General features: G+C 40.8%; 2 protein-coding genes across 2 annotated transcripts in view; one reads left to right on the top strand and one right to left on the bottom strand.

The window, feature by feature from the left end:
* Positions 1-5,744, bottom strand: part of LOC141930452 (uncharacterized) — an 89,277-nt gene extending 83,533 nt beyond the window's left edge. Inside the window, exons 1-4 of the mRNA XM_074841296.1 lie at positions 5,708-5,744; positions 3,953-4,113; positions 2,349-2,419; positions 185-350 (exon numbers count right to left, since the gene is read on the bottom strand). Of these exons, the coding sequence (XP_074697397.1) occupies positions 185-350; positions 2,349-2,419; positions 3,953-3,964 (249 nt within the window). The 5' untranslated portion in view covers positions 3,965-4,113; positions 5,708-5,744. The remainder of the gene's footprint in view (positions 1-184; positions 351-2,348; positions 2,420-3,952; positions 4,114-5,707) is intronic.
* CLEC16A (C-type lectin domain containing 16A) overlaps positions 1-15,375 on the top strand; it is a 375,787-nt gene that overhangs the window by 272,668 nt on the left and 87,744 nt on the right. The window lies entirely within an intron of this gene.

Raw genomic sequence — 15,375 nt, 5'->3', positions numbered from 1 at the left:
CTCAACAAGAATGCAAATTATAGATAATTTCACAACATTCACTACAAAAAGTAATCAGACAACCACCACTGGCTGCTGACCAGTCACCAAGCGGCAAAAATCTTTAGTTACTTACAAAGGGAATAGACTTAATGTGTACAAGGGCTAACAGCCTCCCTAGCGCATGACTCTACCAACAGCTCACCTCTTCAACAACTGCACTAGCAATGGATGCTTGTGACGTCTGCAGGACACTGAGAATGCCTCGCTTTATGTTCAGTGCCCAGGTCTGTTCACTCCTCACAGGACAGAGCTTCAGAACTTTCCCATCATGGAAAGAAAAATGAAGAGGATGCTGTTCTAGTATTTTCCTGCAATAAAATAGTTTATAGTTTCTTGCTTCAAACAGCGGCTGCAAGTCAGTTTATGGCATTAAACTCAGATTTTCTGAACAGAGCTGTACCTCCACAATGGATCTATCTTATTCTGTATCACTATTCTTTATAGCAAGCCTCTATTCTTCATGAATTCACCCTGACCCTAAGAACCCTCAAACACACACCACTCCCCCCAAACCAACCCTATCAAGATAATCACAGCATCTTTGACATAACTGTAACACTTAAAAGCCAACGTCTGGTAAATTGTTTACAAGTAATTACACTTAAGGGCAACGATTCTTGTTTAATGTAAGAGAGAAATTCCATTTTATGATTCAGGGTTCCTTCAGCATTGGTAAGCATGTCTCAGTTGCAAAGTAACTGCATGTACTCTTTATCATTCCTCTTCAGCTGTGATACACACAAGAACAACTGCTTTCCAATCAACCCCTCTCTTCCTGCTCTGCTAGGTGTACATACTTGGGCTCTATCTCAAAGTCATCCCCCAGTCTCTGTTGTCAGTCAACTCCCTGATTGCTTTTGGTATCCCAGATTGGGAGTACAGTGTTTAAGAGAGATCCCTTTTCAACATTGATTTTCACTGCTAATATAATGTACTTTAATCATATGTTTCCCCTCTAGATGGGGAAATATAAATCATCCAAATGAAAAATTCTACAGTAGCCCAATGGTCAGGTCCCATACAGGGAGATGCACAGTTCATCTGCACATTAACTGTGGAACTAACTGTTCATCTAATCAACCAGGTCATAGAGACAATGTAGGAGAAAAATTTTTAATGCACCAACACCTGGATAAAGTGTTTCCAGGAGAAAAGACTGTGCACATGGGATAAGGGTTTCTGAACTCCTAGGCAACAGTGGCTGCTTTTGCTGCTATCTGTGGAAATTACATGCATGTTCAGAGGACAAGCTAGACCACTGTATATTCACAATAGGCTGAGGCAAATGCTAATAAGGTTCACTCATCTGAATAATTATTTTCAACAGCCAAGCTTCACTGAATGCTTTCTTTCCTACCTCTATTTTTTGTCTTCTCCGCCAAGAACAAGACAGAGCTGCTCTTACCTCTATGAAAATCCTACAAATAATTTCACAGATGTGCCTGTCCTCTGATTTGAACTGATACCACTACCTGTGCTGTGAAACACAAAGCTCTTCCTGATTAAAGCAACACATTTACTCCAAACTTGGAGTAAACTTTTTGACCCTTTGAATTGAGTCAGTTACCTCAGTTCTCAGTGTTGTTTAAAGGCTGAGAATCCAAGTGGCAGGACAAAGAGGAAGATTACAAGGCTGAGCTTAATCAGACAACAGAACTGCTTTTTTTCTGAAGAAGCATCAGCTCTCTGGGAAAACACCAGACCTCCACAGTTTGAAGAGACCTTTTTGTATAGGCATCTTCACTAGGATCTATACCTTTGCAAGTCAGAGGGAAACACACCAACATATGTTATGAATGAGCTACTAAAAACAAAAATATAAAAGGAAGAAAATGACATTAGATGAATAAATACAGTTTAAATATCCTGGAAGAAAAAAAACAACATTTTGCATCAGGAGGATCCTCCAAACCAAGAACTTCTGAAATGTATTTCAAAATTTAAGAGTCTGTACAAGTAACAACTGCAACTCACAAAACTAGTGAGCAATTCTTACATGCTGCTAGACAGCTACAGGCCTGATAATTTGTACCCAGAACAGTTTTAATTGTCTACTCTCCAAGTGTTTTTACGTACAAAGGGATGAAAATTAGGTTCAAAGAAACCTTTTTGAACAAAATGCCTCTCATTTTGCTGATGGTGCTCATATCTCCATCCTTGCTTTTTTTAAAAAAAAAACACCAAAAACCAAACCCAACTAAAACTAAACGGAGTATGAAACAGAGTGAACAACGTCCAGTCAAGCCGCTGCAAAGCCATACAGCTTCAAAAAAACAAGAACTAGACCAGATTAGAAGTTTTTCTACCTTAGACTGTCCATTTCCTTCAGAGGTTCCTCTCTGGATGCAAGATTTTTCTTAATCTGTACATCTTGCACCTAGGAGCAAAGGTTATAGAGCAACAAATATCATTGTCAATAGGAACTTGTGGACTTTGTCACATAAGAATATCTACACAGAATGTCACAGACTACGAAAAAAGGCTCAAAAAAGACTCAGTGTTGCAAGCAACACAACTGCATAGTCACATCTTCAGGTTGCATAACTGAGATGGTTTCCAGAAATTTCTTCTACAAAGTTTCAGTCACTATTAAATACATTTTATATGGCACTATTATATCCCTTTCATTTTCAAGCCAGAAGCAATTACCTACTCTGGGGTAAAGTAGGAGCCTGGATAAACCTAAGTTTTTTCTACTCCAGTTGAGAAGCAAAATGACTATCCATCTCAGTTGACTCTTGAGACTATACCAGGTAAAGTTCTCAGTGTTCAGTAGCCATTTCACAGCTTACTCTTACTGAATTCAGAGAAGAAAATGCATACTTAAGTTCATTTTGGAATTTCCTAAAGTACTTACAATTTGGCTGGTTATGGTAAGGAAGAACTGTTCTCAAATGGTAGATCAAAAACAGTGGCTCTCCATCCCATTTTAAGTACAGCATAGAGTGCAACTTTTTCTTAATATTTTCTATTTATTTTTTATAAAGACAAGCATTCAACTACATATTGTTTTGCCTATCTTAGGAGGCTTCAAATTAAGATAAAGAGCTAGAAGTTGTGGAATCTAGCCACTGATATCACAAGGCAGAAGAGAGTGATTCAATCTGAAGACAGTACTCAAATTCTCATTTTTCACCTAAAGTCAGGGGACCACTGACCAGCTAATTTTATCCATATGGCCATGTTAGGACAGGGATAACTATCCTATTCTTCACTGGCCTCATGTATATGTGTATATAGTACACACATGTCAACCCCCCGCAGAACCCATGAATTATCCCCTCTGTTAACCTGAAGGAAAACCAAGGCAGATGAGAGTTTATTTTCCATGCTCCCCCTGCTAAAGCACTGTAGTTCACAAACTGGCCTACAGCAGGGCTCACCCCAGGGAAAGGTCTGTAATTTGAAACTGCTCTGTTGCTCTTGTCACTGAGAGAGAGATCTCCTGTCGAAATCAATGGAGTGTTTGTTACAAGACTGAATTTTACACTGGGTTAGGAATGGCACCAATCCAGCATATCACACAAGTTTGTCAAGTTCTCTTTAAAACACTTGCTATTTTTAAATTACTGCCACAGATATGAAAGTGATTAAAAATAAGACAAGCTCCTTTCAAAGGGACTAGCTTCATTTCCAGTTCTGCAATTCATGTGACAAAACAGTGCAACAGTCGTGTCACTTAGGAAAGAAAACAATGATTTGTTTAATTTGCCCTGTAAAACTGGCAAATACTGAATTTGAAGCTGCGTCGCATCAAAGCAATTCTGTAACTCTCATTATGAGATCCAGAAATAAACTCACTTTTAATTACAAGAAAAACAAGTGGTTTAAATGTAGCAGTAATCCCTAAGAAAGATACAGTTCCACGTCAGCTCATCCCCATCACTCAGATGATTTTGACAATACTCACTTTCAAAACCATCTGGCAGTTCCCCAATACCTCAATGATCACTGTGCTCTCCAGAGAGATGCCACTGCTTTTGTAAATACTTCCCTGCAGGAATGTGTTGGTGACTGCTGAATACCTGTAGCTGTATCTAGCGCTTTTGGGAAAGTACGATGCACTGTGTCCTAGGAAACAAACAAAAATATGGTTTTTAGTCTGTTAGGCTTCCCCTACCCCTATTTTTTTTCTACTTTTTAATATTTTGGCCACTGAAATCACCTAAACAAAGGGATGGATATTCAGAATGTTCCCTTCCCACTTGGACTTACAATTGGAAGAACGGGGTTTCTGAAAACACCCTGCAAGCTCCTGTATGGAAGGTAAAAAGAATTTCCCCTCTCTCCTACGCACATAACCTCACAATTTCCATTGAGGCAGGAATCTAATTTCCAAGAGCAGAAAAGGAATGCAATGCATTTACAGCATGATGCTTTTCTGACCCCTTTCAGAGAGCAGCAAAGCAGGACCTTTGGAAAAGCTAGATGAAAAAGATCTGCTGATGCATTCAGTGCTCTTCATGGCCATGCTGTGAGCTACACATATTCAGACAAATTAAATTACATGTTTTTTAAGAACTTTGGTTCTGAAAGCCTGCCCAAAAAGATTCAGGCTGAGGAAAAGAAAACAAGGGAAGACAAGGATTATTTGTATTTGTATGAAGACATTGTAAGGACCTGGCAAGCATCCATGGATAGCACTGCCTTCTAGTAAACATAATGTCAGACACCCTCATGCGTGCTACATGGTCTCTGTACTCCTCTAATCAAAGGAGATTCTCTTCTAAACCAGATGATAAGAATTAACCCTGACAGGATGAGATCAGAGTCATAGTACCTTCAATACCTCACATTTTGGTGGCTGTGGTGTGTGAGATTATAACAAATAAGGTGTCCCTAAAAGATAAGACATCATGGTACAACCTTAACTGGGACCACTGAAGTGCACAAGAGGGAAAAATCAATGAAAATACTCTCCCTTCCTTTAGATGAAGAAGACAACACTGTGGCTCTCATAATACCAAGCTTCTTTTTCTCTGTCTCACAGCGGCACTGCAACACTCAAGCACTTTCAATGACAAAGTCACACAGAGATGAAGTAATGTTGAATAAATGAAGGGTCTCTGAGCCATACTGTCTGAGTAGGTAGCTAAGAGCCCAGGGCAAGATCTCCTCGGGAGTAGAATATCCATGTGCTCTCCCTTGTTGTTACAATGAAAAACACTTGCACATTCAAGTACCTGCTGGCAATGTAAATGAGACGCATACGTTACAAACTATACCTCAAGCCTTTAAATCAAACCTTTTCAGGTCAGTTCAATATCCTGTCTTCCCATCTGTCCCTCCTTTACAGAATGTAAGTTTTGTGCCTGCTTATACAGAAGAAGAAGTCCTTCATCACGCCTGTTTCAGTATGAAAGGAGCTAAAACTGGTTACTGGAAAAAAAGACACTCATACATGGCTGGGTTTTGTCCTGCACTGGTTTAGTAGTTTGCTTAGCTCTAACGTCCATGAGTTTTCTGAGTTCACAGAATGCAAACTTTAGGCAGGTCTGGGCCTGGTAAAGCTTAGTGGAACTTCTCCGCTACTTCCATGTATGCTGATTACTCTGACATAAGTATCATTCTTCTAACACAACATCCCTGCTGCAGAGAAGAAAGTTTTCAAATCCCTCCTTCCTTATCACATATGAGGCCTATATAACAGTCTTGTTTTACTCACCTACACACTCAGCAAAACAGGAAGCTCCATAACGTAAACTCTCCAAGGATCCTGCAATGACAAGTAAGATAATAGAAGAGCACTGAAAATTTGTGTACAGCTCAGGACAGACCTGCTGATTTTGAAATAACTGAAACCAAAGCATGACCCTTAAAAAAAAGAAAAAAAAAAAATCTATGAGTTTTGCTACCAAGTGTACAGGGACAAGTATTGCTCTTGCCCCTTTCCACAAACCTATACCACACAAGCACATACATAAAGGAATGACATGCCTTAGTGTATTTATTGAGGTAGGTATGGAAATGCAACAATACTATGGATTACCAAGTAAATTAAAGAAAAGGGGTTCTTAATCCAAGAAACAAATACACATTTTATACACCACACTTCTTCACATCCATAGGTTTTTAATGTTATTGCAGTTAGGGAGAATTTATACTTAGCTAAGATTTTTATTGCACACAGCATTCAAGAAATCATAAGTACCATTTAAAGCAGAACAAGAGCAAGCTTTACTGCCCAAGAAAAACTTTTCCAGCACCAGCACACTAAGGAACACTTACACATCACAACTCAAGGGTGGCAGTTGGTTAAGACATCCTTTAACACTGGAGAGCCTGTTCTCCAACATGACTTTCATTCAGACTTTGACTGGGAGGGCAGCGAATTCAAGGGGATGCAGAACACACCTACTCCATACAAATGGAATTGCTTCAGATTCACATTGGCATCAACAGGGGAAACAGTTGGGGCTGCCACGTACAGAGCCTCCTCCATTCCTTCTCTTCACTCTGTGCACACACATCTGCACAGTAAACAAGTAAGACTCTCACCCTACTGCTCTGACACTGAACAACCTTAAATAAGTCTGGCAGAATTAGAGTCACCAGTTACCGCAAGCACTGCTAGACAACATGAAAGTCCATGATGAACTGGAGTTAAAAGTCTGTTTTCACAAAGAAGTTAAGCAACAGTGACATTTTTAGGGTATCTATTTCCTTTGCATCGCTGTGATTGCCTCTACAAGCATGATGGCTGGGCACTCCAAGGGCTAGACTGATATAAATCATGCTTCAGCACATGAAACAAAATCATTGCAGATTGCTTTCACCCCTAGCAAATACACAGATATTATGCTGAAGACTGGCCTGCTGGTCCCCATCTCTTGAGAACTTCTGTGATAAACCTAAGCTGAATTACAGGAATGCTGAGAGAGGAGCCCCATGATGGACACATGTGAGATGCACTTAAACACAGAGCACTTGTATGTAGCATAGTGAAAGAAAATGCTACTTTATTAATATATCATGTAATACATGTATTAAAAGCATTCAGCCCTAACTGGCCATAACTGATAAATCTTTCTTAAAAATAACTCCCACAAGACGTTCCATAGTAAGTATAATGGCCCCCAACCTCTATGCTTCACTATATGCTAATGAACCTCCCTGTTAAGTGGTAACTAACATCCCTGTGTTGCTCAGCTTTGTCTCCCACTGGAGACAGAAGTTTAAAAAGCCTCTTTATTCCAGTTCTGTGCTTTTGGATGTTTTATATATGCCACACGCCTGAAGGAAATGCTCTTGTCAAATTACAACATTTAAAAATCCATGTTTATATTATTTATTGGAACTGTATTTTCCATTCTCTTAATCCCTTTTTTTGAAATGTCAAAATTATTGGCAGGAGGTAAGAAGGGAATTCACTGGCTTTGGAACAAAAATAAGAAAGTGTTTGTTTCTTTAGCACCCACTCAAGCTTATATGTATTTTTATTCCCAAGTTAAAATTTAAGTTTCTGCAGAGTAGAATTACATTTTTCTTGGAAAGGTCTTACCCCCACATTTATATTTTCCTCCCAACAAATGCTCCTTTTTATTTTGCAGAACTAATTCTCTGTATGGAACTTCAGATTTTACCTTTAAAAAGTATGAATAACACATTATTTTCAAGCAAACGTGGTCTAGTGCTACAGATATCTGCAAAACTAGAAAACTTTCTAGCACAGAGAGACCAGGTCATGTAACATATGAGAATTATCACTCGACTATTAATTTTTATAAATATATCTATCTATACATAAAACATATGCACTGACTTTAACATTTCAAACACAGTGCACTTGGAGAGAAAGAAATACACTTCTCAATTTCACTGGGGAAAAAAATCACCCCTGAGTATCTAGTGGATCAGGTAAAAAAAGTGCTATCTAGCTCAGCCTCTAACAGTGGAAAAAGGCAGTGTTAAGTTAATGACTTTTAACAAAGAAACCAGCACAACTTACTCAAGAACCTTAAAATATATATGGTAAGACAAACTTGGAAAAGTCATCTCTGTCCTGTAGCATCAGATTTTTAAGATGTTGAGCACATCTCTCCAGGACCAGATGTAAGAGCTCTCTCAGCTCCCCTGGGGATACCTGAATGCTGTGCGCAGAATTTTTAAACATGCTTACCAGAGACAGCGTGGTAGGCTGAGCACCCTGGACAATCAAGACACTTTGTTAACTTTGCAAAGGTGCCCAAATTTAGAATTTTTGCTTATTGCTTTGTTCTTAAATTTTCTTCCATTTACATTTTCTTCCATAGTTTATTTTCATCTAGAAACAGCATGCACTTATCCCTTTTCAGTAGCCAAGACTGACAAAGGACCACATCATTGACATTTCATGATCTATTCACACTTTTCAGAGTCCTTCATCTGCCAAATACCAAAGCGAGCACAATTTTAGAACATGACACTAACATGTTATTTCCAGGTGACATAATGAATTGACTGGCACAACCTCACTGTTCCTGTTGCTTTCCCCAGTAATGCTGAAGGAAGATGCACTATTTAACTGCACTCCTTCGGGCAGGGTGCCCTCCCACCTGCCCAGTACCACCCAGAGAGCTCAGTAAAGTGTATTGCTACACTACACTGAAAATCAAGACAAAACTGCTACAAGAATTACTGCAAACCTACAAGTTGTAACATAATTTACAGCATCTCAGAAGTTTTGCTAGTGAGATCATTCCCTAGCAGAAGTATTTCACATTGAGAGAGATCAATCTTTGCAGAGGAAAAAGTTTCTTCTACTTACTCCCTGAAGCTCCTGCCACAACAGCACAGAGTAAAATGATGGCATGCAGTCCCATGGCCATCGAAATCACCTCCTCAGCCCAGAAGTTAACAAAACCACATCAGTTCTCCTCTCAAAGGCACCTCTGAGCAAGGCAATGAAAGAAAATTTCCTTCACAAAGCAGGAGCTCACTATTTCAACTCCCCTCTTCCAAACAGAGGAGGGGCTTTGGCAAGGCAGCAGGCAGAGGGGAGGGGGCGCGCGTGTAGCAAGGGGGAGAGAGAGATAGACACACACATTTATCCAATCTCTAACAGCATTTCAGCCTTTTTGCAAAAAAAGAGAGAGAAGTTAACCTATTAGAAATTCCACAAAACTGCAAGGAAAAGAAATCAAGTATATGGCATCACAATATAGCAAATGCTCTGAGCAATCCCACACAGTAAGTTTAAAATAGATAAATAAATTTTAAAATCACCCTAGCAATCATTCTGTGATTCAAAAAATGCACAGGATGAAAGCAAAAGCTCTGGGGCTGAAGGCAAGGTGTTTCCGTTGGGTGCAAGCAAGTTCATGGGAGGCAGCTCATGCCTTCAACCAAAGACCCAAACCTAAGATGGATGAAATTGTGTGTAAATACACAAAACCACTAAACTACAGTCCTTCTGGTCGCAATCAGGCTTTTACATAGGGCTTCCAGGATTCACTGAACTTGTGATAAAGACCTTCCACTCCTGCTTGAAGGAGATTCACCACCTACCTCCTGTTGTACTGACTCATTCTTCTAGAACTGGGGTTCTCATCAAAGGTTTATCTTCTCCTACTGCCATGTCTTAACCTGCTGCTCTGGTTTACCCTGAGCTACTGTTTACTTCAAACCAGATTCACAAGTAGAAATCATAGACAACAATCCCAGTCACTGATACTACTCTCCCCCACTGTTCATGTTGTCACAGCCTCTTGCCTGAACTTACTTTCTCCATCAAGTAACATTTGCTCAGTTCAATATGCTTACGAATTTTACTTAAAGGGAAAGCAACTTTTGACATGTGCTTTGCATAGATTATTGACCAAAGATGAGAGAAAGCAAGTCTAAAGAGTTAATAAAATATTCCATGATGAAAGCTGGGCCACTCTTATCAAAATCCCAGCTCTACCAAATGCCAAACTCTGGGACAGCTCAGGTCTGAAACTGAATTTAAAAAATCTTACAGATTTCATACAGCAGCCCAGATTTCCTGTGATCAACCCAAAGTGGTAACTGAGAAAGCCTTCTTCTGTCTCCACTGTGATTTTTCAGAATATTCTCATTTTGAAACTGCTTCAGAGATTTCATTGTGAAAATCTTGCGACTTGCTGGGTTTGCCATTTTTACACTGCTGAATTACTCAGTCTTGTATTCATTCTAATTTTTCATTTTAAGATTACAGCTCATCCAGGAATAGTACATTAGCCTGCAGTCATTCAGCTCTTGGTCTACTATCAGCAATATGGATAGAAACAGGTATGTTAATAGCCGGGCATGAATATAAAAACATGATGAATTTACTGGAAAATTACTATATTGCAACAATTCTTTTCTTGAATCATTACTGCTGCCAGTTCTCCAAGTAGTCTGACTTTTAACTCTTTATATAGCAAGATTTTTCAACATATTTCACATAGCTATTGCAAAATAACTTAAAAGCATAAAGCTTATACTGAAGTCAGGGGAAATATCAAAATCAGAATTAGAGGGAATTTCTGCCTTATCATGACTCTCCTAAGAACCACACAGCCCAACAGCAACAAGTTACAAGCAGTGTTTGTGTGCTGAGCATTTGTAGCCCTACCTTCATACTAATGCATTTGACACTTTATAGTAAGTTTTCCACTTAGTTTATGTCAGCCTCATGTATGGCACCAATTCTGGAGTCAGCAGAGTACATAAATAGGTGCTTAATTTTAAGCATAAGCACACCCCAAAAATTAAGCATGTGCTCAAATCTAAATGCTTTCTTGGAACAAGGCCGTTCTATTAGTCATTTTATCCCCTACTCAAACACCAGAAGCTCTTTCAGAAACCTTTTTGTCTCTAAATAGATACTTTCCTTATACCACTGTGGGCGGATTTCTCATTTTAAAAAAAAAAAATTACTCAAATTTTCTCTTTCAGTTACATTTTTAATTTTTACCGAGAATAATTCATGCAGGTCACAGGCAACTCTTCCCACAAGCAAGCAGCCTTAGGAAAGAGGGTGGCCAGGAAAGGTTGTATGAACTATGCTGGGAGACAGTCTGTGCCCAAAGTCCCTGAAACAGAACAGGGTCTAATCAGATGGACCAAAAATGTCAGTCCTTTTCACAAGGCTGTGGCACACTAGATTTGGGGATGCCTCAGAACTGCTGCACATGTGCAGACCACCAACACTGCTTGTATGTCTTACCATGTGCCAAGAGAGCATCTAAGAGGTTACACAACAGGCATCACACTAAGAAAACTGGACTCTTCTGATGAGATTTTTGACAGGGTGCCATAGTGTTTAGTAAGGACATATTTTATAGCTTTAAGACAAATACTTAGCTACAGATATTAGTATTTCAATCACAATTTCTAGAGTAACAACATTTTCACGCAAAAATAGTCATGTGTCATAGAAGAAGGGTTCTCTTTAAGGATTAGCAAACAAACTTTCTCAAAAGATTCAAGAGGGAGCAAGTTTTCACTTGTAAACACTGGACATCAATGCAGTTATATACACACTTAATTTCAAGCACAATCAATCTTGTTAAATGTAAAGGATCAAATACAGACACACAACACATGCTTGAGCAGAGTTAACAGACATTCAAATGTCTGTAAAACAGAGCAGCAGCTATTCAGAAGTTTCCATCAGAACTCACCAGTGATCCCGGTGTCTGAGAACTGGACAGGCCCAGCTTCAGACATCAGCACAACGTGAGCGTGGCCGAGTCTCTCCCTTTCTGATACCAAACTGAGGATCAACAACTGGTAATAACACTGTGAGACACAGACTGAATACTGACATAGAAGATCCACGCAAAAAAAACAGATATGGTGAATTTCTATGTAAAAACATTAATTACAGAATGGGCTACATGACAATACATTAAAAGATTCACAAATCAGGCCCACACTCAAACTCAGATTCAGGCTGTAATCCCAAGGTATGTTACACATGGAAAGGACTACTGAAACAAAGAGGCTCAAGGATCTGGGCTTTAGCTTGGAAAAAGAAAACAGAATTCAGTGTTACTTGGTAACTACATCTAATTTTCTATTTTGTTCAAATTGTCTTGCTCTGCTTTTTCAGTTACAGCTGTAAATCACACTTTCCAAAATAATCAAATTTGCATTTTAATTTCAAGCTTTAGCTTTGCAGCTTCCCATTTCTTAGAGAAGAAACGATATTAATAAAAAAGAAGAAAAATATCTTACTGTAGGTGTATGAGCACATTCAAGAATTTATAAATCTGAGCTTGCTTGAATCTTAACAATTTCATAGACTACAGAACAAAGAAAGTCACAAACAAAACTCCAGGGCTTTTTTGTCAAAAATATTTCAAATAGTTTTTTTCAGTATATCACAGATTTTGGGCCCTTTGTGTTGAAACTTCTAATCTAGGAATTAAATGCCTGATTTGCAGTAGATTCTTAAATGCATGCTGAAGCCAAATCTTTAAGATAAAACAAAGCATAACATTAGTGTCCTGGGTACCTGACTATCTCCACTCATTTGAGTAGGTTGGTAAGCACAGAATGCAGTCCAAGACTGAAAAACAACCTCAACACCTTTTAAGCATTTTTTTCCTACCTCCCCCAAAAGGAGATTTTTCTAAAAAAATCAAAACACCACCCCCAAAGCAGGCAGACAATCTCCCAAAGAGAAAATTCCACCATGATGCTGTCCTAGATAAAATATGGAAGAATATCAGGCACATGTGCTGCAAACACACTTTAATGACACACAGGAGACGAACAATGGCAGTAAGTCTGAGAAAATATTAATCCACTTTGATAGATATTGTACTCAAGTTTGCAAATTTAATCAAAAATGCCATCTAACAGACAACAGGGTAAGGATATCCATGGACACCTGAAAACGCTACACAGTATTGGCAAGAACATCTGAGCTTTAAAAAAAGGGTAAAGTCTGTTCTATAAAGGCCCCAGAAGTTCTTTTACACTAATATTACCATAAAACTCACGTTTAACCCCAACAGCCAAAAGCGGGAAGAAGGTGCCGTCGGCCCCGGCTCCCGCCTCGCGCCTCCAAGCGCCAACGCCCGCGGGCCCGTCGCCCTCCCGTGATGGCGGCAGCGCCCTCAGCGCCCGCCCCGCGCCGGGGCCGAGGAGCGCCCGGTCCCACCGGCCCGTCCTTACAATCGTGCGGTGTCCTGACGGGTTGTACTCGTCCCGGAGCCCATAACGAGACCTGAAAAGACGCCCGCCGCCGCGGGCCGCGGCCGGGCAGACCCTCACACAGCGGGCCGCCTCCGCGGGCAGAGCTGAGGGGAAGGGGTTGCACGCACATTATTTCCCTGGGAAGAAAAAGCCGCAAAACCGAGACACACTCTGAAACACGCGCGTTTCTCAGGCCGTTTACTAAGAGGAGATCAAGCGACGAAGGGGCCAAGCGCCTTCCCCAGAGCAGTGGCAGCGCGCGGCGGCGGTCGCTGCCCCCACGCGCCCTCTCCACAGACCGACCCCAGACGCGCCCCTCACCCGGCGCCGGCAGAGGCGACGCCGAGGAACCCGCCGCACGGCGGAGGCGAGAACGCGCCCTGGAGAAGGGGGGAAATGTGAGGCGAGGCGGCCGCGGCCCGGCCCGGGGCGAGGGGCAGCAGCCCCCGGCGGCCCCGCCGCCCTCCGCGCGGGAGCGCCCCCTGGCGCCGCCCGGAGCCGCAGCGAGGGCCGGCCGGGCCCGGCAAGGGCCGAGCAGGGTAAATGGCGGCCTCGGCGCCCCGGAGCGGGGTGTCGGCCCCGGCGCGGAGCCTGCTGCGCGTCAGGGCCCGGGTTTGGCTCTTCACCATCAAATACATATATACGTTTATTATCCCGGAGTGAAAGAGTCTTCAGCGCTCTTTTGTGAAGAGCGAGGGCACCTTCTGAAGCACTAGTTGCCAAGACACAGAGCGAGCGGGGCCAGCTCAGGGTAGCACGCCAGGAGAAAGGGCTTCAGAGCCTTCCTGGAGCAAGAGATGGAAACTACTTTGGGTTTGTCGTCTTCTTCCCTGCCCCGCACTGCTCTTGCGAAAGCCCTGATGTCACATTCAAAGGCGCCATAGCTTTAGGTCCCAGAGCAGCAGCTGTCAGACACCCTGTTAATGCAATAATCCTCAGGAGCTCACTGAAACTGTTTTTTTTTCGTTTTGTTTTGTTACAAAGACCAAGATGTTGTATGAAGCAAAACAGCCAACCACAAAAGGACTTTCAAAAAGCCTCCCACTCACTTGGGGTTTATTCTACAGTTGAGCACAATTATGTTTAGCATCTCCAGACCACAGAGGCACCTGTTCAAACAGACACTAGATTTTCAGATTCTTAAACAAACAAAAAATATTCCTAACAATCAATTACATGTGGTAATAAGCACTTCCTTTGAAATCAGCAGGTTTCACCATGTACTTTTTGGAGTCCTGTTTTGAAAAACTATTAAGACACTCATCAGAGAATTTACTTCTATACTGTATTCATGTCCAGCACATCATATATGAGGGTATTCACCTCACAAAAATACATTAAAAGTCATCCTAAAGATAATGAATTTGTATCACATTGCAGGATCTTATAAAGAAAATAGGAACACAAAGGTTAGTTTGCTGTAAAATACAATTCACTTGGACTATAAACACTTCACACCTTTGTCACAGTACTTGCACTTCTCAGTTTTTATTCCTAGGATGACAGTGTATTACTCACCTTGTGCTGCTCAGTTATGAAGAACAATTAACTGCGTTTAAGTACACAAATCAACTCATTTCTTCAAAAAATAACTTGTGGTTATACTGTCAGAAGTGCTTTCACAAACACTGCAATAAATAGCACCTTTTTGAAACCACTCTGCTCTTGCTTAACAACTCCCTCTTGTAAGGCTATCAGCTGCTTTTTACTTGTTTTAACACCTTTTATTTTAGAGCCTCTTTGCATGCCAAAACACATGTTATTTCCTTCTGGCTCAAGCCTCATCAGAATGAACTCCGTTTGAACATTGTGCTAGTTCCATCAATTAAAAATAGAAGTTGAATGGAAATAACACTGTCAAAGTGTAGCAGAAAACAATGTCATCCTGGAAAGCTAATGATAGTGAGGGTAGGGGAAGGCTTCACCCAAATTTGTCATGTGAGGCTGGAGGATTTCAGGTGGTGTGTGCCCCTTCCTTACTTATTTGAGGAAATAGCATGAGCATGTAAAGACAACATGTCACTTCTGTATCTACCAGTGGAAAAGCTTTCTTCACAACTCAACTTACTTATTAACAAATTAACCAAAAAGTTGCTTAATAAAATATCAATGCATTAGAACAAAATTGAAGTCTCAATCTTGCCTTCCTGTATTCTCTGCACCTCAGAAGAAAAAAACCATAAAAATTAAGTGCTTCAGACA

This window comes from Strix aluco, chromosome 15 (genome assembly GCF_031877795.1).
Source record: "Strix aluco isolate bStrAlu1 chromosome 15, bStrAlu1.hap1, whole genome shotgun sequence".
Classification (NCBI taxonomy): domain Eukaryota; kingdom Metazoa; phylum Chordata; class Aves; order Strigiformes; family Strigidae; genus Strix; species Strix aluco.
This window is presented reverse-complemented; position numbering and strand designations above follow the sequence as displayed.